We start from the raw sequence: 27,158 nt of genomic DNA, 5'->3' as shown, positions 1-27,158 counted from the left end.
ATTTTGACTTTCTAATAAGCAGCCTTCGAACATGAATAACTTTGTCCAGACGATTTGATAAATACCATTCAACAATTCATGTTTTTGCTTTTGTTTGGCGAAAATGAGGCATTTACAATGGCTGTCTGGGGTCAAATTTTATTCAGAAAACATTTGCATAGTGAAATTATTTTAAATTTTGAGGGTAGAAGATTTTATAATTTTGCAAGCCAATGACATTCGATTAGTTTCTAGCAGTTATTGTCTGATTACCTTGGCATCATCAGTATTTGTAATTTGAGCTGTTTAAAATGTTTGAAATTAAAAATTTTTGAATATTGTAATTGTTGAATACAGAGATTATGAGGGTGGCTCCTTACTTAAAAATGGCATAATAGCATCATTTGGTAATGTTTATTAAATCGGCTATTTAAAGTATTTTGTCAGTACTTTGTGGGTTTAAATACCTAATAGCTACTGCCGTAAGAGTTAAGTTTAATGTTTTAGATCTTTCTGTGTCAAAAGACACATAAGATAACTGGTTATGAAAGTGTTTGATTCTGTGCTTGAATTTTTGCCAGTGTAGTATAGGCCTTATTGGAAGATCTACAGAGAGTTAAATACATCTTCAAAGTGATGCCACTGTAATTTCAGATACTCGTAAATGTGGTAGCAACATGAAATCTATTTATTTGCGAAGTCTAACAAACTTTTTGAGATTTACTTAAAAGTCTAGAAGTCCTAAGTAAAGATCTCTTTGTGATACCACAGAGATTACCTCTCAGATACTACATCTTGGTGTACTCACCTGAGGATGTTATGTGGAAATTAAAAACCCATACAGTCATGCCCAAAAGTAGCAAACTTCAGGTCAATGTTTTCTTTCAATGTTAAACAGGTACAGTAAATATAGAGTAAAAGTAAACTATTCACTTAATTAATTAATGTTAATCTCAATTGTGATTCTAGATATCCACAAATCTTTAGTAAAATTTTTTTTGCAACCAAATTTTAAATACCTACCTACATTCATTAAGTTATTCAAAATAACGAAGCATGTTAAGTTTTTAGCAATATTATAAATGCCATATTTATAGTGTGTTTTCATGCATAACAATGTGTCTATGTGAATTATTTTTATAGAACTAAAAAACTTCCATCATAACGTGGAATATAACCAAGTAAATATTTTGCTGCCACAAGTGAAGTTTAGTACTAATTAAAATAAAGATTTTTACATCCCAACATAAGTAAATTTAATGAATTTTAATCTTAGTGTGTTGTATAAATAAATTAAAATTTAATTAATCATTTGGACCAATTATAATATAATATTTTATAATAATAATGTAATAATGTTTAACTTCACCATAATGGTATTGTTTTATTTTATTGTATTATAAATTACTGTCAATAACTGTGCCTCTTTACACATAATAATATTGAATTTAAAGTAACTATTTTATTGCAATGAATTTTGGAATAAAAGTAGTTATTTCTTTTTCATTATCCAAACATGGTTAATGGTTTAGTTTTGATTTATGATTATAATTATTTACACATGTTGTAAGGTACAGAGTACATTACAGAGGGTGACATAATTACAAGGTTTTGTAAACTGAATGAATGGGGCATAACTACGTGACATGGCATAGGATTTACAGACACGCAAAACCCACTCTCTACCTATATATAAGATTGTGCATAGTGAAATATTTATAATGCCAGAAAAATTCATTTTTTTAAAGATTAAAAGAAAATCACTCCCTATTTGAACCTAACTGTAACAATGTGTGTGTTTAGCGAGAACTGTTTGCCTCAGCGAAGAAACCTTCTATGTCGGTTTACACACAATATAGCACAACCTATTGAGGGCCGGTTTAAAAATTAAAACAGCAACTTATAAACCGAGACATGAGCTATCATCTGGCTGTTGTCAAATCTACACCTTGCCACACCACAAAAACTATAGCTAATTTTAAAATTTCAAATAAAGAGCTCACCACTTTAGCCACCCAGTCATACTGTTTGTTCAATCCAATTAATTCGAATAGTTTTTCTCCAAACTTGCGATGCAGATGCATTTCGAAACCACAGAGCATGGTCATGTTGTTCCAGCTGTCAGGTGGCTTCCAGGAGATGTTCTTTACGTGCGACGTTTCTTCCTTGGCCACGGTCCAACGCTTCAGAAGCACGCACACAGAGCCCGCCGCGTGAAGATACACCATCATTTTGTCGCACATCTAACAAACACAAAGTCACTCACATCACTCCAGCGCGGGAACAACAATTATAAAGCTATTTCTACAGAAGAAAATCATTTTTCTCAAGAACACAATCATACCCAAGCATGGTTGTAGTAATAAATTCAAAACAATATTAAAAGAATGCAGCTGATATCTATAACTATTAGTTGTTTTATGTAACCATAATGAAGCGGAGTGAATATGAAACACACTTTGAAATGTTTGCAGAAATCACAAAAAAAAATATTTCTTAATGCTATTAAATTATATTTTTCTAAGCAACATATTTACAAATGCAGTGAAAAAACTTCATATTAGGTTTAATGTATTACATTAAAAAAAGTACACCCAATACATTGAACAAAATTTCCCTATTTAAAATAATGGTTTTGAATGTAGTAATTAACTCTCATCATGTAATGTGTGCCTGGAAATTTATTTCATCTATTACAACACTACTGTCAAGGAAATTAATTACAAGATTTTTTTTAATAAAATTACTATTTATTTGCAATTTTTGACATCTACCAAACAAATTGATACCATACAAAAGAAAAAGTACACCATTTTTGTTCAGTTATACTCTCATGTTTCAAAATCTACTTCAAACTAACCAGTAATTTGAACAGTGTAATTTATTGGATACTATTTATGGGGTACCACCCTTATTTATTTTCACAGTACACCAACTTTTGTTGCTCTTAATATAATAATTCTCAGCTCCACCTGAACCGGCTCTCAAAGCTCTATCTATTTGAATACATGTAACCCTCTTCAATATTCTTATTTTTGACGTGACAACGTCTAATAAATCGATGAACTCTGGCTGCACGCACGAAAAAGTGTCCCGTAACACACATTGTCCCGTTACGCTCATTGTACGCTTGCACCGCATCTATCTCTCTTCCACTCGATTGGACAACCATCGATTTGACTTTTTCGAGGCACATTAAACTTGAAACACTCCCATTCGTTTCCCACTTTTCCTATCATCGTCCTATCCTTAACAGAATAACACAGATTGGATGAAGTTAGAAAGCAAACATGTATAAATGTTATAGTTAAAATTATCTCTTCGTTAAAGTAATAAGCATATTGGAAGTAATGAGTGCAAAAAAAAGTAAATTTATCAATTAAATTGTAGATTTTTTCACTCCTTCTTTGTATCCATACAAAATAGTGATAATTCAATAAAAATGATTCAATTTTATTCATAAAAGTATGCAATCATTACATCAATGTTTTGTTATGACGTCACGTTAACTATCGTCCGTAAACCGACTTTACAGACAACCAATTTTTTTTTTTTGGGTGGAAAATAACTACAGTCTATCTCATGCTTACATTGCAGTATAGAGCAAACAGAAACTACTGTTGCCAGACAGATACTGCTTGGCTTGTTAATATTAAAATTTGTATTCCACATACTATCTTTGATTGTAATAAGTTTTAATATATTATAAACTTTCATTCGCATTTTAATTTTAAAAACTTTTATTTAGATTTTTTTAGGACTATACGTTAGATTTTAATGAAAGTATTCTCAGTTGTAGTCATCCACAAAAAAAAAATTCAAGCTTAACACAAATTAATAATTCACAAGAGAAACTATTTGTAGCAAGCAGTCTTTCACTATTAATAACTATGTGCTGTGCTCTGTAAAGTAACAGTACTTACAGAAATAACTGTCTTTATTTTGTCAGTCTTTGCATAAATGCAGTCTGGTATAAGTGTTTCAGAAATAACATGTTTTCTCTTTGTGAACTATTGTGTGACACTAAATACATTGTCTATGGCAGATGATTCAAAAGGCATGTAACTAAGGGTTTTGGTTTGGTCTTGGAATCATAGAAAAGAGAGGAAGGGATAGAAAGGCCACTCTCTGAATAACAGCTAGAATGCTATTTGCAGCGCTGTTGTGGCCGTGCACAGTACTAACCGTATAAACATTGGTGGAAGAATGACCTAAGTAGCTATTTATGTAAAAACCACCTATGTCACAAGCTAGCATTACTATTGAAGTTTGCAATCACATCTACAGCATTAAGAGGGTAGAGAGTTTTCAGCTTCTCGACGTTTATTCTCTGTATCCATTCATTGTATAACGTTTCTTCGTAAACTGGTAAGCGGTGTCTAACAGCAAATTTATCATTGCAACCAGGCACACAGCATTTTCGTACATGTGGCGGCATTGTATTTACTTAATACGTAATTTTATACTCAATTTAACAATCTTACCTCAATGAAAATATGACCACTAAATAATTGAATAAATAAACTCCAGATATTTTCCAGTTTCCACCTACGAAGCAATAAGCAAGTAGCACGCAAATAACCTAAGTCCTAAACAAAAATACGAAAGAAAAATTGCCGCCATTTCAAATGAGCCTTGGCAACGAATCGTAAACAAACATTGAGCAGTGAGCACACTAGTGCTCTTATGGCCGTGCACACAAACAAAATGTTGTTCAAGCATCACTCTAATGAGTGCACATCCCGTGCTTGGAATAGAGAGAGAAAAAAACTTTTCATGCTGCCATATTTATTTTATTTTTGTCAACTCTATTAGCATGAATATGTAAATTGTGAAAGTATTTGAGAGTGTGTGTTGTTCCAAGAATGTATATTATTTAAGTATTTTCATGATTAGCAAAAAAAAACCTTAACTTGGATATTGATATCAGTTTGACTGATCGTGGAAGATATGAACATGAAATACAGCTAAGTATGGTTCACTATTATAATTTTTTATTGTAGTAGTTAAATCATACAAAATAACCTGGTTGCAGTTAATTTGCTGAGGTGTATCATATACACACAAACATGTATAAAGGATTTTCTCAAATATATGTTTAGTTCTGTAATGAATACAGAAATGTTGCATTCGCCAGATTAGCAAAATGTTCAAGAATCATTCCAACACAAAACTGGTCGACCTGGACACTCCCTCTCGCCGGCACCGAAGCGAGCGAGCTACAGCAGGGAAGCACATTCGCAGTCGAGCACACCAGATACTTACAGTGACCAGTACTACTGACAGTGACTAGTACTACAGAAACACAAACATCTACAATGGAATATAAAGGCAGATAAACTAGGACATTAATAATCAACAATAATAACAGGAAGAACTCTTGGTGGCAGTCCCTACGGTCGGGCTCCCCGCCCCACTGCCGCAAGGGTTTACGGTATCAGCATGTGTGGGAGAAACTATCAACAATATATATTAATAGAAACTAATAAAATGTACTAACACGGAACCTTACAAAAACTAAAAATTAGAAACAAAAACTAATTAACTATAACAACACTACTAGATAGTATTTAATGTTGACATATTTAGAAATAATAAAAATTAAAAAAATTAAAATAAAAACAAAATACACTTTGTGAGAGAAGTAAGTGTAGTGATTAACATTTAGATTTCATGATTTGTTTTACTGTGGTTTGAGATGGTTTATAGATGGGGTCATTATAGTTGCTGAGAGTGCAAAAAGTTTGAGTAAACAACTGTGGATATTATCAAACCCTCTACAGAATTAGGTATTAGAATTGCTACCAACAACTAAATCCATGGCAAGAAAACAATAAACTAATTAATTTAGGACAATAATAGGAGATAAACATACCGTTATAAAAGTTTCCTTTGATGTTGGGTCACCGAATAACTCCCTGAATGCTACACGAGACAACTTGCTGTAGAAAGGATCGTGAACTGAAACAAGAATAAATAACAAATACAGATGTGTATTCAACTTTGTTATGCACTAAAGGCATGCCACTTAAATGCTGCATAAATTATTACAAAAAAAAATGCAAAAGTAGCCCAGCAATAAATTTACAAACTGGAAATTTAAAAAAAAAATCAAACATAAGACATGTAAAGCAATTATTTTTTTGATACATAAAACTTTTACTTAAAAATAAAATTTTACAAAGTAAGAAGTGGGTTTTACAAACCGAATAAGTAAATCTTTGCTATCAAAAATTGTAGACTTTGTGGGGGACACTAAATTATTGAGATGATATGTGAAATGGACCAATGGTTTTAAAGGTGCTATTTTCAAACAGCAAGTTCTATTCAGCCACCTGGAGTAGAGCGCATATGGAGGTAAGCGATTTTGTGCTAATGTGGTTTAGTTAAAGAGAGGCCTCCAGGATTATAGCCGGCTACGAACCACTTGGGTGCCAACTCTGCAGGCTACGAGCTCGCATCCCTCCCCAGGAGCGCCACTACGAGTGTACCAGTACAACAGCTCGACTGCAAGCAAGTCTGGAGAAGGTAGCATCCAAAAAACACCTCCATTCCGGCAGGACAATTAAACTTCGGGACTCAGCTCACTCTTAAATTTAGCCTGGTTAAAAAGAATCACTTTCAATAAGCCTACCTAGTCCTGTTGCCTACACAAGAACTGAGTTAGGGAGGATTTCAGTTTTTTCTGGAGAACTATCATCTTTTGAAGTAGCTTTTCAACCGAAATCTCGGTGAATTATTCACCAAGGACGCGGCTACAACCCAGAAGCCAAGCTACTTCAGACGATGGCCGTGAAAGCCTGCGAACATTATTACTTTCTTGTGTTTCCATGGTTTTCAAGGTATCTGCCTAACAGACGGTGTTCTTGTATCAGTGATAAGCGCGGCGCCGGTGTCACCTCTAAGCACAAGACTGTGGACCGGTGCACTCCCTTCACGCAGCGAGCAACTATGAGACCTGGTACTGACTACATTCTAAGGTGTGAAACGAAGGTAAGGTAACGCAAGTCCCCATGATGCTTCGAACAATCTTCACCGGGAGTTTTACAACCAGGAACTAACAACATTTCTGAGTTTAGAAATAATAATATTTTTAATATAGAACATAATGTTTCCATTCTGATAAGATTAAAGGTCTACAGTTTCTAATACCAAGAAAGATTATTTAACCTGTCAATGCAATCCCCACGTCTGTTGATTACTAAATGCAAGTCTGCCACGAACTGCTAACCCCACAACTGGCCACTAACACATTCTGGTTGGCGCGAGATAAATTATCACTTAAAGCTTCTGGCTTTCTCACCAGAGCTGTTGCTGACTTGCGGGAAGGCATAACATAAATATTAGTTGAACACTGTGGTGCATGATATAAACGACTGTAAACATGCAATGAAGGAAGCGAATAGCTATTAAGGAAAGGGTAAACTATAGTTTGTTGATTTGTCCTATTATTAATTCGTTGTGTTGCGTTTAATGTTACACAAGTGCCATTGTCACTGTGTGCACACAGAAATAAGAAATCATGTAGATGAAAAAGAGAGTTTAATAATTTATGACACCCTAATTCAAATTATGCCATAATTAATTGGCATCGTTACCTCAAACCCGCACAGTTCACAGAGTGTTACTTGAGGGGCAGGTGTATTAATACAACTTAAGTTAAAATCATTAGGGGTGTGCGAATAGTGGATTTTGATGGTCGAATATTTTCGAATCAAATAGTAACATTTTCGAATAGAATGCGAATAGTTTCAAAGTTGAATAGTTGTAATATATATATATAATATGTTACCACACTGAACAATAGCGAGTTTTCAAATATTTAGTTTATACAAAATATTTTCTGTGAATGAAACCACAAAAAAAAAGTTCACTTTGTATTTTTAAGAGTTATTGAGGACATTAATTTTTATTTCATATATAATAAAATTTTTATAATTGTTATCGATTGTTTTTCCTTTCGGTTACCACAATGGAAAAATTTGGATTAAAAAAATGCCTAGCTTGGGAAATTAATTTCAATGTACTTCAAACATATATGACCGGAAAAACTCCGTGAGAAACTTCAATACTCAAACCGAGTATATAAAAAGGTTATCATTGAATAAATTATTTTAAACAGTTAATTTTAACGGTTTTGTATACGATTGCAACCGTTCATCAAAAATACTGTAGTCGTTGGTATTCCTGCTAACAATATTCGTTTGTAAATGGCGTCGTGTTTCGTGTTTACGTTTACCGTCTGGCTTTTGAAACAAGTTGATTTAATGTAGGATGATTTTTGTTTGGTTTTTTTTCTTGAATTGAACCTTTTTAAAAATACATTGCGGTTATGTTAGTAAGAATGTATAAATACTTTGGAAATTACATTAGAAGCTGGTGAAAACTGAAGCTCTTGGAACCACCACGAGAAATAAAACACAGCCATGTAAATACTGTATTGGTCCGAATATAAGGCGACCATTTTTACATAAACGAGAAATGAGAAATTGGAAGTCGCCTTATTTTCGCACCTAAGACGTCAGCACCCCAAACATATTTCTTCCAAGCTGAAAGCTACAGAAGAGACATTGTTAAACAAAATGTTCACGATTTTTTATATTAACTAAAACTTCGTTACCTCACACGGGGAAAATGATAAATTCACCCAATATTGCAGTAATTCACAATAAATTGTTTAAAGTTGAAAATTAAAATATTTGTTCTTGAGTAAAAATGTGAATAATGAAGCATCTCAAAATGAAAACCTTTTATTACACAATTCATATTTGTACTGTGTGTACAATCGCGTGTTAACATTTACGTTAATTTAATTTCATATTTTTAACGGAACTATTTGTTTTAAAATAGCACAGCTATTTTCAGAATGATTGGTTACGTTTACAAACAGAAAATGTTGTAATATTCTATCGCGTGATTGAACTGATATTAAATAAAAGTAAATATGTGGGATCTATGTAACATTAGTTCGTTAATAATAATTAGATCTCAAAAGAAAATTGTCTAATTAAATAATAAATGTAATGGTATTTATTATATTTATTCTCAATTAATCTTAGAGTAAATTTATGACTACTTTTAATTAATAATCCACTAAATAGACATATTATAGCAAATAAACAGAAAAAGGAAATATTATTTTAAATCAAATTACATGCAAATTTACCTATCTCGATGACCCATTGATACTGATGAATTATTCATCATTTACTTGTAAGTACGTGAGACTCTAAAATGATTAATAATTTTAATTTTTGAAGAAATATGTTCCGGCTTAGTTCAGGGGAGGGACAAAGGAGACATTGTTCTCCCAAGACTTCTGGTCTCGTCCTCGACCTCTTCAGGATACTCGTACCGTCTTGCTGCAGAACAACAACAAAAAAAAAACTAACTACGACCCAGGAAGAATACTACTGAAGACCACTCTTCTGGACATCTTTCAGGATGGGCTGAAAAGTCTGTATATTGGTTGTATCTCACCAGCGTCGACAGGAATCGCTGCATGCAGAAGATCGGTCGTCTTGAAGCACACAAATGCAGATTACGATTCCCTATAGCCTGTTTGGAGTAAAGTTGGACTATCTTTACTGAATACTGACAGAAAAACTAGCTAAATATGCGATCGCAGCGTCTCTTCTGGTACTCTGCGCACCAATCCCGCATCCAGGAACTGCAGAAAGCACGGGGGAATTCCGCTCGCTTAGCCGATACAAATTTCCAGTCTCTTATTTTTTTTATCACTCTCAAAAAACCAACAAAAAATGTCCGCCCCAGCGAAACATTCCAACTAGGAGGAATAAATCAACAAACTCTTTCTTTACCTGACGAGAATGCAAAACTTAAAGACTATAACTAATAGCGCCCATATGCTGAATCGGTCATAGACAGAACAATATATATGAATTAATTTTGATAAAGAAGAATAACATAAATATCGCTGACACCTAATTACTTGTGGCGTATCTCTGGGTCATCGCACTCAGTATTACCATGCATTAAAGACAAAATATATACATATTCTTAATTATATAACAAAATATACACAAAGCTAAAACATGATAATAATAATAATAATAATAATAATAATAATAATAATAATAATAATAATAATAATAATAACAAACATGTAAACATGCTTCAATGGTTACAATGTTAAGAACATTTCGGAAGTAATGTTTGGAAATTCACGGCTGCCAACTGTCTTTCCACAATATTTCTTTGTTGTAAAACGAACATTGCCGAACACGCACGAAGACGCCATATTTACAGGAATTTGGTACGTTGCTTCAAAAGCTATTTTAATAATTTCACTGTAATCCACTCTTTATTTATGTAAAAACCTTTCAAACAACATAATTATCATAGATTATTCTTTAAAATTCATAGGACAGAGACAATCTGTCAGAGAGTAATATAGACAAATATTCACGGTCACGTCACCTAAGTTATTCATGGCCGTATGTTTCACCATGGCAGCTAGCTACGTGTTTTGTTCCAGCAAGCTGCATTTCTTTGTTTGCTTTGTTACGTTTAACACACTACTAAATTGTAATAGGTAGCTTAAGTGAAATAGAAAGTTAAATGCTGTATACATAAATGCAAAAAGGATTTATCAACACAAAATGTATGTCTAATGAATTTTCACATTAATTTCTACCAAAATTATTTTTACATTTGTTTGGCCTCCAGAAACTGCAGGTCGTCTTATTCGGGCCAATACGGTATTCGCAATTTTAAATTTTGCTATTCGACTTACGAATGCGAATAGTTCGTCAGTTACTATTCGCAACTATTCGTGTTTACGAATATTTGCACACCCCTAGAAATCATTAATATATGAGATATATTATTTTATTGGATGGTTCGAAACTGTATTTTTTTTATTTGGATAATAAAATTATGTAATTCAAAGTCCAAAAATTTTAGTCCGAGCACTTCCAATAAACACAGTTTTGCTGTATAAACTGAGAATATCACAATAATTTTATAACTTGTGATTAAATAATAACTATATATCAACACAATTTTAGTGATTTGTGAATTATGATACAATTTCAGGATTTTTCCCCTTACAGAGCTTTGGTTTTTATAAATTTTTCATTTCATTGTTTAAATTTTTAAACCTACAAAATGTCGGCAAACATAGAAGTATCCATTATTTATGCCAATATTTTATACAGATGTACGTACAAACATTAATCTGACGTATATGTGAATACTTACCCAGATACTTATGTGAAATTTTGACCAAGTTATGCTTATTTTCAGCTACTGTTGCTACATTCGCAAGAAACGTCTTAAGGGCAGAACATCTGGAACACCAAAACAAACAGAACGACTCAATCCAATTTCCTTACATTTCCAACTACAATCTGCAAATGCCAAGTTTTTTAGGTCCTCAATGACTGGTATTCCCGACGACAGAAAAAGAAGCGAGCCAGTGCTGCCGGCAAGCGGGACACGTGGAGACGCTGCATGCGCCCGTGAGTGGACATCCCCTCTCCTCCTCCTCCGCTGCTTCATCAGCCTCCCCTCCTTCCACTCTCACTCACACCAATGTTCCAGACCAGGGCCGCGTCGATACCGACACCGCATATCGGAACCGACCGACATCACCACAATCAGTAATGCACTCGATTCACCTAAAAATTGCCAATTTTGGAAAATGATTTTATAGGTGTCATATACATCATAATTATTGTGTACTCACAGCATTAGTTCCAGATAAATAATAATCTGACTAATACAGTCCAGATGTTACAGAACATTATGTACGATTTCAGTTTGTTCACAGTCAATCAAAGTTTACGGAAGACTATCTACTTACTTCGTGGCGACTCGTACGTGCAGTAGTTAAAATATTACGCAGCTGTTGAGCTAAAGATGGATGCATGGTGTAGAACAACAAGGTACTTGATACGAAGTAAACAAAATGGTACGTTATTTAATGACCGATACAGGAATGCAGATTTCCATAAAGTTGACAAACTGCACAGATGAACTTTCATTTTAATTCTTTCACTTCCACATACTTTTGCATGACACACAAAATGCATACCTACACAATAAATTAGCTTGCGAGATGTTTTTTTTATCAATTAAACAAAGGATGGTTTATAGGCTTTAGGAATTTTACAGAGTCGTAGGTGACTTTTTAATCTCTCGCACAGTCACATGCCACAAACCCTGAGATAAGGCCCACGTTTTAAAGGTGAGGTTTCAAGGTGCACAGAGTTCAGTCATTTGTAAAATTCCAAATGATATGCAATGTATATTGGATAAAAATTAGTCGTTGTTTAGTCTAAGCTTGGAAGTCAACAGGAAAGGAAGTGTTAAGTGGTGGCTTACCAAGAACAGTGTCAACAAATCATTTGTCTGGAAGTAGGAAGATGCAAATGTCGTAACATCAGATACGTATTCCATTAACTTAGTTTTACATTTAAGGCCAGTCAAATTATTCGTTCTGAGAATTTTTTCATCAAGTAAATGTTTTCTCGTCATTAAATTGCAGTCATTTTTGGTCATAGTAAAAGAGAAAAATATCTGGAAAAGCTATTCCCGATTTAATTTATTTGAATCAGAAGTCATTCTCAAGTCAAGTACGTAATATAATAATTAGCTTCAGTTAGAATTCAGACTCCACCATCTGCAGTGTCTAGCAAAGATTTCTTAAGTGTGTTATGTACGCAAGCTAGGTGGTCTTAACTTTTTGTAAGTCATAATTAAAAAGGTTTATATCAGAGGTCCTCTTACAGTCGAGGCCACTTATGTATTACTGTACATATGTATTACTGTACCTTTGTATTAGTGTACCTATGTATTACTGTACCTATGTATTAGTATACCTTGTGTAGCCAACTCACTTTAAATGTTATATTATAATCAATATTTTCAAATTTAAGTTGATCTATATTCTATATGTATTTGATCTACAGTAAATTTATATTTCAAGTAATGCTATATTGCTGTGTCCTATACATATTTAAGGGAGTTGCATCCAACATTAGAGACTTTTTTTTTATATACTACAATGTTGTTCTAATTGTCTGAGTTAATATGTATAAGATTTAATAGTTAAGAATCAAAACCAATCATTTAAAAATTACAATTCTTTGAGGTGAGGAAATTTTTTTTTTTTCCTTATTGAACTCAAAAATTATAGTTTCCCTAATTTTAAGTAATATTTCAATCTATAAATAATTGTTTTGATATTGATACTGATGCTGATACAGTACTTTAGCTCAATAATAAACAAGTGTCTACATAAAAACACCAAAACAATGTTACAACAGGCAAACTAATAACTAAAACATTATAAAGGTTGAACTTGTCAATTTCATATAACAAGATGGAGGAACTAAATTAATGTATCATATTTTATAATTTCACTTCAGGACACATTTTATTTATCTATGAACCATAAGTCAGTAATTTGTATTTATATCTTTGAATGTAAAACTTCTTTGCTCAAGTAATGATATATTTTGTTTAACGAATAAAAATGGTATTTTCAAAGTTCACATGTAATATTATATGACGAATATTTTGTAAAACAATCTGGTATTGGTCGAAAAGATTTAACAAAAACTATTGCTAGAAAATAAAAGTTGTTTTGGAAGGAATTGAAAAAACGAAAAGGGGAATTGATATAGGAACCTTCGGATAGGAAAGACGTGACATTTTATGGCTGCAGAAATTGAAATTATAACTATTGAAATACTTTGAAGAATTATAAGAAATAATAGTAAACATTAATAATATTGATAATTTGAAGAGATTTATTGAACTAAAGAAGAATTATTATTTGTAAGAAGATTCTAAGAAACATCGAGGCGTTCCCAGGATGAAGACTACGAATATCAACTACGAAGATTTGAAATAATATTAAGGCGTTCCCAGTACGAAGAAAGAAATATTTGGAATAGTCAACTGTACGAGACCATACGGAAACGACGAGAGGCGTTCCCAGGACGAAGACGATCAACTATAGGCGTTCCCAGGACGAAGACGATCAACGATAGGCGTTCCCAGGACGAAGATGATCAACGATAGGCGTTCCCAGGACGAAGACGGTCAACTAGAGGCGTTTCCAGGACGAAGGCTTGGAAACATCGAGAGGCGTTCCCAGGACGAAGACGACGAATTACTACGAGGCGTTCCCAGGACGAAGACCCAAAACAGCGGAGGGGCGTTCCAAGGATGAAGACGCAGAATATTCATTGCTGAGGTCCTGTTTAAAGAAGTCAGACATCGTAACGCATAGTTCGTTACTACTGAACTATACTAACAGGTCGGTCAGATATTGGTAAAGGAATTGTACAACATTTACTAGCTTGCAAAAAATGACACTCGGGAATAGTTAATATCACTTGAAATCCATTCAATAATCTTTACACCATACCAGATTGTTGAAGTTATGGACAACTTTAGTTAAAGTTCAAAAATCGTTGTATATAAGCTAATCTAAAGATTTTACAAATTTTCCACGACATACCCAGCTCTACCTACTGAATAGTCAGGACAACAATAAAAAGAAATTTTAATTAATGGTGTGTAGTAAACATTCGTTGATTGAAGACTTACAATAAAACCAGGTTCAAAGAGTTTGATATTAATTTATTAGTATTAAACAAATTAAGAATAACTCTTTATAATTATGGAAGGTCACTGAAAACTGATAAAGTTTATTTTCAGATCACGTTACAAATATTGTGTCTTTCATAATCAAGTATAAAAATCTAAGTAATTGTAATGTTTACTCAGTATTACAACTTCGTAGAAGTTGTTGGCGCCCACAAATTAAACTAAATGATTCGTTCTTTTGTTCTTATCCTATAAATACATTAGAACGAGTCTAAGTACTTTCGAGTCTTACAAAGTCAAATATATTTATTATAAACAATAAAGATTTTGATAAAGTAAGTCCCGTTTAACATGCTACATAAATACAATAGTCCAATAATTTACAACTTTTGGATTAATTAATTCCACAATTTTTTATCTAAATTAAAACATTCGTAATTTTTAAAATCAATAATAAAAGTAATACTTACGATTTTGCTGTAAAGTCATCAATAATTTTACAATATGCATCTTCACAGCCTTTGATGATTTTACTCTTAAGAATTTCGTTTTCATTCACATTTATGACGAATTTCTTGTGCAGCATCATGAAGTTGCGAAGAGAGATGACGAACCTCACCCAAAACCCGGGACCCTGGAAAGTAACAACCACACACAGAGTACAATGGACTGTAGAAGTGGGAGTGCACGCAAGAAGGACACGAGAAGGGACCACTTGCCAGGTGTAGAACAAGCGAAAGGTATGTTGGGAGAAGGAACTGACATGATGACCAGGTGTACCAATGTCACAAAAACATTTACTGCAGCAAAACCCAGCAACAATACCAAAGCTGCTAGCCTGCAGCGCTGTTAAATGTAACACACAATATCAACACCTCACAACAAAACCAACTTTACAAGTGAACAAAAAAAAAAAGCTGTACTTTCAACGATTCCATTAATTTCCATGTGTGTAGCCGGCAAGAAGCTTACGAGTCCATAGTTTATTCACATTATTCCAAATGGGCGACTTTCGACACAGCCACCGGTACATAAAATTTGAAATTGGACATGTGTTTATCAGGCATCACTGAAGCTTTGGACTTTGGATCTTATAACTTTTGCTTAATACTTAAAGAGAGTTTTTGAGTAACAATGACATAGTTGGATGGTCGGGGCTGGCAGGGGCTCGCTAAAGGAAGTGAAGTGAAGGTAGAATGGTACATCTTCATGCAGGAGCCTACACAGAATTACCTTTCTGAAGGATGGGGGTGATTGGTGGGGGGGGGGGGGGGGGGGGGGGGGGGGGGGGGGGTAATATAACATCCTTGTCTGCTGATTGCTTTCAAATTCTTTCCTTTTTTTGGTGTGCATGATATTTTAGGATTTCAGAGGGGAATTTCCCTTCCCTCCCGCCCCTTTGTACATGCCCTTGATTTTATGGCTACTGGTCAGGGCCAGGTTTAATTTCTAACCTTTCTTGTGTTTTGGTTGTTATAAACTATAAATGTTTTACCCCACTGTCTGATTAGGCCCAGGGCTATGGTGCCTGCCCTGGAGAAACTCTGTCTCTGGCAGTACCCAGTTAGTTGTTGAGTGTGGGATTTCATCATGTTTCCAGTAAAGAAAACAATTATTTGTGTGGAATCTGTAAAAAAAAATCTTTGGGTATGTAATTTGATGCTGGCGAATAATAAAACTGAAAAAACTTAGAACACTTTTTATTCTTCAAATCAACAAATCATCATAACTGCGAGTGTGAAAAAAAGTAACCTCAAAAATGTCAAAAACTGTTTACCTCCTGACGGCAATATGCCATGAGCTCTAGTCGTGGTCACGTGTCCGGCGCATGTCACCCCGGTGCCAGCATCGCCAGCCCGCTCAGTCTCAATCCACGGAAACTGGTGACGACGAGCAAAGAGGTTTCGGCAAGGGGCGGCGGTGTGGAGGCCACGAAGGGGAGGCAGGGGAGAGTGGTACCTGCTCCTTCCACATGCACTGGAAGGCGTCGCCGTGCTGCAGGTAGAACTTGAAGTGGTCCGGCAGGGGAGAGTGTTACCTGCTCCTTCCACATGCACTGGAAGGCGTCCCCGTGCTGCAGGTAGAACTTGAAGTGGTCCGGCAGGGGAGAGTGTTACCTGCTCCTTCCACATGCACTGGAAGGCGTCGCCGTGCTGCAGGTAGAACTTGAAGTGGTCCGGCAGGGGAGAGTGTTACCTGCTCCTTCCACATGCACTGGAAGGCGTCGCCGTGCTGCAGGTAGAACTTGAAGTGGTCCGGCAGGGGAGAGTGTTACCTGCTCCTTCCACATGCACTGGAAGGCGTCGCCGTGCTGCAGGTAGAACTTGAAGTGGTCCGGCAGGGGAGAGGGTTACCTGCTCCTTCCACATGCACTGGAAGGCGTCGCCGTGCTGCAGGTAGAACTTGAAGTGGTCCGGCAGGGGAGAGGGTTACCTGCTCCTTCCACATGCACTGGAAGGCGTCGCCGTGCTGCAGGTAGAACTTGAAGTGGTCCGGCAGGGGAGAGTGTTACCTGCTCCTTCCACATGCACTGGAAGGCGTCGCCGTGCTGCAGGTAGAACTTGAAGTGGTCCGGCAGGGAAGAGGGTTACCTGCTCCTTCCACATGCACTGGAAGGCGTCGCCGTGCTGCAGGTAGAACTTGAAGTGGTCCGGCAGGGGAGAGTGTTACCTGCTCCTTCCACATGCACTGGAAGGCGTCGCCGTGCTGCATGTAGAACTTGAAGTGGTCCGGCAGGGGAGAGGGTTACCTGCTCCTTCCACATGCACTGGAAGGCGTCGCCGTGCTGCAGGTAGAACTTGAAGTGGTCCGGCAGGGGAGAGTGTTACCTGCTCCTTCCACATGCACTGGAAGGCGTCGCCGTGCTGCATGTAGAACTTGAAGTGGTCCGGCAGGGGAGAGGGTTACCTGCTCCTTCCACATGCACTGGAAGGCGTCGCCGTGCTGCAGGTAGAACTTGAAGTGGTCCGGCAGGGGAGAGTGTTACCTGCTCCTTCCACATGCACTGGAAGGCGTCGCCGTGCTGCAGGTAGAACTTGAAGTGGTCCGGCAGGGGAGAGTGTTACCTGCTCCTTCCACATGCACTGGAAGGCGTCGCCGTGCTGCAGGTAGAACTTGAAGTGGTCCGGCAGGAACTCGCTGCCGAAGAGCGCCTCGTCGCCGTCGCTGATGCGGAGGACCTTCATGGCGGAGGCCGGCTCCTCTCGCGGCCTCTGGGAGCAGTCCAGCGTACCATGCAGGTACAGTACCACCTGAGTGGCCTCCACTGTGAGAGCACCTCTGATACAGTGGCGCAACAACAGGGGGGGGCAAAGGTATTCCCCCCCCCCCTTCCGAAACCTTGAAGTGGGGGCAAACGGGGGCAAAGAAAGTGCTGTGTAATCAATTTTTAGATAGTAAAACTGCTTAAATAGCACTCTTTTCCACCTTGAAATACTAATTAAATTAAGTTGTTGCGCCCCTGCTCTGATATAAACATTTTTGATTTCAGACAACACTTTTCACTGCTGCAATACAGGTCTGGTTACCTGTCCGTCTCATACAAACAAAATACGTAATGAAAAACTTTACCTCCATCTTTCACGTTAATAGCCTCTCTCTTTACTTGCAACTTTTTTTGGGTTGTATAAATTTCAAAGTTGATTGTGAACCATTTAATAAATGCAAAATAAAAAAAAAAACATTTAAAAGATGACTGAATGCACATAAATTTTGTCAAAAATAAAATAATCAGGATGACAAAACACTTTCCCAGCTTGAGTCGTCTGGTGGGTCGGAGCAACTGCCAAGGTTACCTTGAACTTTTCTCTAACCTTCACTAAACAATTATTTGCCAAATTTTAAAAAACCTGTACTATTTTTCAGATGGCTCAGCTGCACAGTACAAAAAATCTTAAGAATTTTCTGAACCTTTGCTTTCACAAAGAGGACTTTGATGGACTTGAGGCTGAGTGGCAATTTATGCCACATCACATGGGAAGGGAGTTTGTGATGGAGTTGGAACACGGTAAAAAGGCTTGCTGCCAAACTCCATTATAAAACCAAATTATGACACCTTTTCAGTTTTTTCAGTGGGGTATGAAAAATTTTCCATGCATTACATTTTTTTATGTAACCAATGAAGAGTAAATAAATGAAGAAAAGATTCTAAAACCAAGGTTTGAAAAAGCTGTGGCAGTCCATAGGAACCAAAAATGCCATGCCTTCATCCCTCCAGGCCTAAATAGGGTCACAACCAAATTTTCCTAATTTTCTGATGATTCAGAAACAAGTGAGGTACAGATCAGCTCTGGTGATGAAGACATTCCGTTTGAAGAAAGTGTGGGTTTTCTCGCGTGTGCTTACGATAAGGAGTGGTGGTTGACGCATGTTGACTCAAAAGATGATGTTGAAAAAGAAGTGTGTGTGTTTCCTTTCTTCGCCCAAAAAGACCTTCGCCATCATTCACATATCCTGGGAGAGCAGATACCTAGGCACTGCCCATTAGCTGTATTTTGTGCAAACTACATCCAACCACAGCACAGGTGGAACCTACCAAGTTCCAGCGGAAGAGATGGCCGAAGCAGCATGTAAGTTAGAAGTGATAAAGAAGGGGAAAAAACTGTTCCTTGAGTGGAAAGTAAGTTGAATTTTTTGTTGAGATAAAGTAGTAAAATTAAATTTAAATTTAAATAAAATTAAATGTTTTTTAAAAGATTAATTTTTATTTCAGCTAACTAGTAACGAAATAACAGAATTTCCATAAGCATTACCGTCAGTTGGGGTAACTTTGGCCCTTTGAGGGTAACTTTGGCCCAAGACAAAAAAAATGTTAAACCATGTTACAACTTTTCAAAATATTTATTAGATGTGATGATACATATGTTACATATGTGTCATAACATCTAATAAATATTTGGAAGAGTTGTAACATGGTTTAACATTTTTTTTGTCTTGGGCCAAAGTTACCCTCAAAGGGCCAATGTTACCCCAACTGACGGTAATTAACATAAAAACTCATTTTAAATTGATAACGTTGAAATACCATCTTGAAACTTTGTAAACAACTTACTACAGAGGTTTGGTATAAAATACATATTTTTACATCAAATTAAAAAAAAAAATTTTTTATAAAAACACTTTTTTTTTTTTTTGGGAAAAATAGTGTGTGATGTAATACACTCAAATTTTATGTCAAATTAAAGCCCTTGTCATTCTAAAGAGAATCATACAAATTAGTTTTCTAGGACAAACATTTTTACAGTTACATGTTTTTAAATAACAAAACATTCCTACAAAAAGTTTTTTTTAATTTTACAAACATTTATAACTCAAAAACCAAAGGTGATTAAAAAATTCCAACTTTTTATTTATAATCTGCTAAGCTAATACTATCTCATATAAAAACAATCATGAAGATATGATGACATATTTTGACCATAGGTTAATTTGGGTGTTATGACCCCATAACAGGCACGTGGATAAAGCAGTCAGACTTGACCATGTAATTATGAAATAGACAAGCACTGGAGCATTTTATAATAACTTTCAACTACATCAAGTCCACTTGATGTTGACTCCAGGAACGCCGAGTCCCACTTGAGCGCTGGCCAACGCAAGTTGAAAACTCAGACGAGAGCACAAGGCTGCTCCGACTTGTCTTCAAAAATGAAATCATGTTATTTTTTAAGTGTGAGAGAAATGCTTATAGCACAACCAATGACGGGTTAAAGAGACCCTTTAGCCTAAAAGGATTCTTTAAATGAGCTTCATAAAGAAAGTCAGCCATTTCTGTTGAAATGATCATGATTGCATCATGCGGGGAATGGCATCTGCAGGATGATCCAGCATTCTATGGTTCAACACGTTCTGTAATCCAACAGCAGTCGAACCGCTCAAGGTTTCAGGTGCATTCCGGACGTTGACGCAGGCTGCGGGATGCATCTGTGCGCTGTCAGCATTTTTACTTCACTCAGCTTAATCCATGTCAGTTTCCATTTCAGTTCAGTGTTCCTGTTTTCTAGTGGGTTACATTTCACAATACTTATTCCCATTAAAAGGAGCCTACACTTATGTACGATGGAACAAGAAAATCTGTAATCCGACAGGGTCATGGACCGGTACGGTCATAGACCTGAAACTGCCCGAATTAAAAACTTTTCACTGTAGTATCTTCAGATATTTTTATAACTCCCCAACCTTCGACATTTTACACTGCAGGTAGACTGGTGTGCCCTTCACAGGAGCTCTGTTTGTTTAAAAGCACAGTTATGCAGCATTTAAAATGAAGACAGAATTTAAAAATTTGTTTTTACCTCATAATTAACTACAGACATTAGCTACTGAAATCACCAACTCAGGATTTTTTCCCCCTAAAAAACACATCTTAAATAACAAAATGACCCATCATTAGTTTTATACACCAGATGTGAAAAAAAAAAGTGGTACTAATCAAATAATCTAATCCTGACACAGCTAATGACACGGCAAAATCTGCACTTACAAAAATGCAAACTACCAACGTTTATAACGCCCCAATAAGCATATGATGCTATGCACCCGATTATCCGTGCGGTGGTATAGTCAATATAATCCACCTGTGTTGCCACACAAATGTATCTTGCTCATTCCCAGTTCCTAGCATACTCCAAAGCCAATAAACATGCTTATACGACACGTGGTGTATCACACAGTACAACTCCTAACCGCAGTTTATAATTTCAATACGTTCAGAAATATTTAATAAATGCAACAACGTGACAAACTTCACATTTTAAAAAATAAATTATTTGTTCATAATTCAAAGAGGACAGCGTTTCCGCACATACCTACTACTTCACCTGCAGTACCCTTTCATTCAAACCTGACGGCTGTGTTACATACAAACAAAGAAAAAGGAGGGAGGTGACAAACATGTGGTTACCAGCAGTGCAACCAAAACATTGACGGAGTGTAATTATTTGAGGAAAAGAAGGTACAGTCGGAGTCGGACAATGATGGAAACCTAAAATGCACATAACGTTCTCCCATTCCCGATTAAACCCGAACAATTCACCTTCGGCCAACTTCGGGATTTGTTTTATTTTTGCGCAAGAAAAATTAATTCAAATATTAGAAGTGGTCGTCTAGGTTAGCTACATTAAAACACTTTAAAACACTATTGTCAGTTAGTTAGGTTAGTATAGCTACATTAAAATAAACAGAGAAATATAAATATATATAAATAAACCCAAAGTTGGCCGAAGGTGAATTGTTCGAGTGTAATCGGGAATGGCAGAACTTTATGTGCATCTTATGGCATGATCTGGTCGACTAGTTCCTGACAATGCTGCTGTACTGCCGGCCATAGGCGTGCGCAGGACTTCAGTATTGGTGGTGCCAGATTACACAACAGCCCTGTCATTCACGGACCCGGAGCATAAAGCCGGGGGGGGGGGGGGGGGGGTCCTCCCCCGGAAAAATTTGGATTTGAAAGCGCAAAATGGTGCTATTTAAGGTGTTTCGTACAAAAACATTAAATACACAGATGTAAAAATTTTAATTTTTTTTTATGACAAATTATGGCTTTGAACATTATAATCACCAGAAAAACTACTAAACTATTTACAGTTTTAAGCTTTGTTGAGCCATAAAGTAAATTGCACAAATTGTTTGCACGGAATTCATGCTGGTGGCTTTGAAAACCCGTACTTACATGTTTTCTGAAGATGACAAATAAATGCTAGAAAAAAACATTCTCAAATGTTAAGTTTTAAAATCAACAAATCAAGGGAGTTTTTGTAACATACCTTAAATATGTAAAATATTAAAATAATAAAAATACACAAATAAGAGTGGGCAAAAGTTTTAATTTTTGGAATACAACAAAAATGTTTTGTCGGCGACTGCATATAAGTCATCGAGTAAGCCTATCTTTTTAACTAACTAAACTCTCTCTCTTTTTAAACCCTGGTGGACGGCTGCTATTATTCCGTGCGCCTGCCGAGTGGAGTGAACAGTGGACACCGAGCGCGCATTCTATGTAATTCGAGGAGAACTAAGAGAAGTACATATTTCATTTCAGAAGTTTCGTAGCCGCGGCCCGCATGCACAACACAAGTAATTGCAACTGGCTTGTTTCCGTGTGTATAGTTGGTTCGATTGATAATTGATATACTGATAGTGTTATGAGCACATATCTGTAACTCGACACGATTGGAAAACATAGTTTTTTTTGGAAATAATACGGATTTTTGTAAGTATGTATTATTTCTGCTTGTAAAAAACAAAATAACGTTAACACTAATGGTGGTGCCAAGGCACCTGTGGCACCTACCGTGCGCACGCCTATGCTGCCGGCTACTCAGGGTTCGGTAGAGAGGGGGTTCAGGCCGCGTGGCCGAGGAACTTAGTCTCCAGAGATTAAATGAGAACAACTCTAATAAAGTTTGATGGTCCTTTATGCTCAAGACTCCGAACACTTTACATGGGGCTGCCACGTTTCCGCCTGTGACTATTTCTAGGTGGGTCGAAACCCGGTTCCGCGCACTGTTCAGGTTAAGAAAATTACCGGACGTCCCGCCCGTGATGACTATCACTCCCACGGTAAGGAATATAATTCTTATGACCCGCGCGTGATAGGATGTCTGTCTGACTGTACACCACACTGGCCAGAAAGAAATGAAAAAACACAGAACCTATGACTGCGAATGACCAGTTTGAAAAAATTAATCGCGACTCGCCCGAATTGAAAGCAGAACACTCGTGTGCGAATAATAAAAAGAAAACTCGCGACCGTAACTGCAAATCAACAAGCTCGACTGCAAAGTTGAGAAAACGTCTCCGCACAGCAAAAGTCCAGAACCTGTGCTAATACCGCGCCCGCTTGTCTCACCGTCCCGGAGCGGCATCACCAAGACGTCCGTCGCCTCTCGTGCCGGGTCCACGTCACCCTCCCGCTAGGGCGGAGCGATGACACTCGCGTGACCGCTGTCTGCCGAGTCCTGGCGACGACTGCCTCCCACTCCCCTGCCGCGCCTGAGCGCCCGCGTCTGCCCCCCTTCTCCGCGAGCCCGCGGAACACGCTGATTGGTCACAGGCGGAAGCCGCGGCCTTGGCGCCCGGTGAACAATTAAAACTTATAAAATACAATCCTTCAATACAAAATTAATTATAATAAAAATATACAAAAAAGTAAAGCAAAAATATATTTATAATAAAATAATAAGTCATATCCTGTAAAGAAACACAAGGTCACACGTCACCGTCACTTGCGTCGCACCACACACGCAAGAGATGGCGCTGGCGAGGCATAACGGCCTGAAGGAGCCGGGGAGACACTTGGGTCGTCGTCAAATGCCACCCCTCCGACGAGGCCGTTATGTCCGGCAGCGCCACTCATTTACCCGCATGGACGTGATGCACTGGGTCGCTGTACTGGAACACTGACCTGGTGTGTCCGGCGTTGTCGTGGTGTCCGTGCTGACCATACCTGCTGCGATGGGGGCAGCCGAGGAAGGCGGCGGCAACAGTTGTGTGGCGGTGCCTTCTGCGACAGGCGACGTCGTGCCCCAGGTGGTGCGCTTGGCAGGTGGCGGTGGTGTGTCCGCACCTTCTGCATCAGGCGGCGGCATGCCCCAGGTGGTGCGCGTGGCAGGCGGCGTCGTGCTCCAGGTGGTGCACGTGGAAGGTGGCGGTGGTGTGTCGGCGCCTTTTGCATCAGGCGGCGGCATGCCCCAGGTGGTGCGTGTGGCAGGCAGCGTCGTGCCCCAGGTGGTGCGCGTGGCAGGTGGCGGTGATGTGTCGGCGCCTTCTGCGTCAGGCGGCGGCGTGCCCAAGGTGGTGCGCGTAGCAGGCGGCGGTGGTGTGTCTGCGCCTTCATCGGCGTGTGTGGCATGCGGCAGTGGCGCACTCTCCGTGGTGGGTGGTGGCGCAGCGCCTTCATGGGCCGCTCCTGTTGCCATGGTGACGGCGGCATGATGGTCAAGTCATGGTATGTGACTGCTTCGGCTACCTGTTGGCTGTCCGGAAAACATGGTGATGTTGTCCAGGTGAGACGCAGCACCGCACCGGTAGCTTTACCAGCAGGCGGTGGCATCGGCATCTCGGACGGCGTCGGGGGCGGCATCTCGGCCGCGACATGCAATGGTGTTGCATCAGCAGTCTTGAAGTGCATTGTCTCGCTGACGATGCTGCCCGGCATCGCACCAGCAATCCACTGGTCAGCTGGGGGCGGCGACGTCGGAGGCGGCGTCTGGAGTGGCAGCATCTGTTGTGGCGGCTTTTGCGGCGGTGTCTGGTGTGGTGGCGTCTGCTGCGGCGGCGTCTGGTGTGGTGGCGGCGGCATCTGTTGCGGCGGCGTCTGGTGTGGTTGTGTCTGTTTCGGCGGCATCTGGTGTGGTGGCATCTGTTTCGGCGTCGTCTGGTGTGGTGGCGGCGGCGTCTGTTGTGGCGGCTGTTGCGGCGGCGTCTGGTGTGGTGGCGTCTGTTTCGGCGGCGTCTCTTGCGGGGGCGTCTGGTGAACTGTCGTCTCACGCAATGGCAATGTGTCAGCGTCCGCACAGTACAGCTTCATTCGGCACGGTTCACATGTAAAGCCAAACATCCACGCCTCTTCTCGAGCGATCGTATGTAAACATTCCTCGTGCCTCAGATTCCCGCACTCCTCGCAGAACCAACCATCAGGAGACCCGCCGGGGCATGAATGCGCACCGCATTTCGTCATGCCGTACATCCGGTGTTCGAAACAAAATCCACATTCATAATTGGTAAAGTGCTCGCAACTATCGCCTGACTCTGAAAAGTCTGCGTCGGCCCACGACTCATATGCTTCCTGGAAGTCGTTCATGATTGTCACGACGTGTAGCCTCTGTGTCGTAGTCGCGATCGCTCAATCTCAGTAACGTCTAGAGGCGCTTTGCTCAGGAGCCAGCAGGTTCCCGTTCCACTCTCGACTCGTGCACGTCTTGTCTCGTCATCCACACCACTCGCCCTGCTGGTAGTTATCTGCCATTATCCGTTACTCGTATTCCCGGCGTATTCAATCTCCGCATTATCTCGTATCTTCCCGCGACTTTATCTCCCCCAGGTCGGCGATGTCTTCCCGTCGCGAGATACCTGATCCGCGCGGCCAGCGATAAGCCGCGCTGCTCCGCCGCGCGAAATACGACGCCGGCGTGAGACGCCCCGCGTTATCTCGCTCCCGCGCCGCTGTGTCGCGCCCGTTTCCTGCGCAGCTGCTCCCACGTCTCACGACTGTCTCCGCGTCTCGTCTCGCCACGCACACAATGTCCGAAAAACTATGTCCAAAGTCCCGCGCACTACGACTTTTGCCACTGTTAAATGTTCCGCATGCGTAGTCTTTTAACATAGACAAAGTTCGAAAACGTATTTTGTCTAGGCCACACTAGTTAGGGCGCCACATGTCGTGGTCTGGTCGACTAGTTCCTGACAATGCTGCTGTACTGCCGGCTACTCAGGGTTCGGTAGAGAGGGGGTTCAGGCCGCGTGGCCGAGGAACTTAGTCTCCAGAGAGTAAATGAGAACAACTCTAATAAAGTTTGATGGTCCTTTATGCTCAAGACTCCGAACACTTTACATGGGGCTGCCACGTTTCCGCCTGTGACTATTTCTAGGCGGGTCGAAACCCGGTTCCGCGCACTGTTCTGGTTAAGATAATTACCGGACGTCCCGCCCGTGATGACTATCACTCCCACGGTAAGGAATATAATTCTTATGACCCGCGCGTGATAGGATGTCTGTCTGACTGTACACCACACTGGCCAGAAAGAAATGAAAAAACACAGAACCTATGACTGCGAATGACCAGTTTGAAAAAATGAATCGCGACTCGCCCGAATTTAAAGCAGAACACACGTGTGCGAATAATAAAAGGAAAACTCGCGACCGTAACTGCAAATCAACAAGCTCGACTGCAAAGTTGAGAAAACGTCTCCGCACTACAAAAGTCTAGAACCTGTGCTAATACCGCGCCCGCTTGTCTCACCGTCCTGGAGCAGCGTCACCAAGACGTCCGTCGCCTCTCGTGCCGGGTCCACGACTCCCCTCCCGCTAGGGCGGAGCGATGACACTCGCGTGACCGCTGTCTGCCGAGTCCTGGCGACGACTGCCTCCCACTCCCCTGCCGCGCCTGAGCGCCCGCGTCTGCCCCCCTTCTCCGCGAGCCCGCGGAACACGCTGATTGGTCACAGGTGGAAGCCGCTACCTTGGCGCCCGGTGAACAATTATAACTTATAAAATACAATCCTTCAATACAAAATTAATTATAATAAAAATATACAAAAAACGTAAAGCAAAAATATATTTATAATAAAATAATAAGTCATATCCTGTAAAGAAACACAAGGTCACACGTCACCATCACTTGCGTCGCACCACACACACAAGAGATGGCGCTGGCGAGGCATAACGGCCTGAAGGAGCCGAGGAGACACTTGGGTCGACGTCACTTATGCATCCCGAGGTCTTCCGTGATATTCCGTAGGCATTCAGCTGAATTCCGATTCCGGCAAGGTAAAAGAAAAAAAATGTATTTTTTTTTCTTTCAAATTTGACAAATACAGTGCCAAAAAAAAGACAGGTCATTTGACAATCAACAACAATTACAGCACTCACTTAGA

At 39.2% G+C, this 27,158-nt stretch overlaps 2 protein-coding genes across 2 annotated transcripts in view; both read right to left on the bottom strand.

Annotated features, from left to right (window-relative positions):
- The window catches only part of LOC134535491 (uncharacterized), a 72,258-nt gene extending 50,706 nt beyond the window's left edge, over window positions 1–21,552 (bottom strand). The window contains exons 1-6 of the mRNA XM_063374623.1: window positions 21,369–21,552; window positions 17,628–17,774; window positions 15,033–15,196; window positions 11,203–11,291; window positions 5,855–5,940; window positions 1,983–2,222 (exon numbers count right to left, since the gene is read on the bottom strand). Of these exons, the coding sequence (XP_063230693.1) occupies window positions 1,983–2,222; window positions 5,855–5,940; window positions 11,203–11,291; window positions 15,033–15,196; window positions 17,628–17,747 (699 nt within the window). The 5' untranslated portion in view covers window positions 17,748–17,774; window positions 21,369–21,552. The remainder of the gene's footprint in view (window positions 1–1,982; window positions 2,223–5,854; window positions 5,941–11,202; window positions 11,292–15,032; window positions 15,197–17,627; window positions 17,775–21,368) is intronic.
- Window positions 21,553–24,740: 3,188 nt separating this feature from the next.
- Window positions 24,741–25,531, bottom strand: LOC134535247 (ice-structuring protein 4-like). Its single transcript, XM_063374318.1, has 2 exons — window positions 25,503–25,531; window positions 24,741–25,041 (listed from the first exon to the last, which is right to left on the bottom strand). The coding sequence occupies exons 1-2, from the start codon at window positions 25,529–25,531 to the stop codon at window positions 24,741–24,743; spliced, it is 330 nt and encodes a 109-aa protein (XP_063230388.1).
- Between the last annotated feature and the right edge of the window lie 1,627 nt (window positions 25,532–27,158).

Source organism: Bacillus rossius, chromosome 8 (genome assembly GCF_032445375.1).
Source record: "Bacillus rossius redtenbacheri isolate Brsri chromosome 8, Brsri_v3, whole genome shotgun sequence".
Classification (NCBI taxonomy): Eukaryota; Metazoa; Arthropoda; class Insecta; order Phasmatodea; family Bacillidae; genus Bacillus; species Bacillus rossius.
Note: the sequence above shows the minus strand (reverse complement) of the source record. Positions and strands in the feature narration are given on the sequence as shown.

Excerpts from the sequence above, each read along its gene's own strand:
- LOC134535247 (XM_063374318.1), bottom strand. The coding sequence starts at position 25,531 with ATGGCAGATAACTACCAGCAGGGCGAGTG. Across the intron at positions 25,042-25,502 it reads AACTACCAGCAGGGCGAGTG|TTCACCAGACGCCCCCGCAA; the intron begins GTGTGGATGACG and ends GTGAGACGACAG.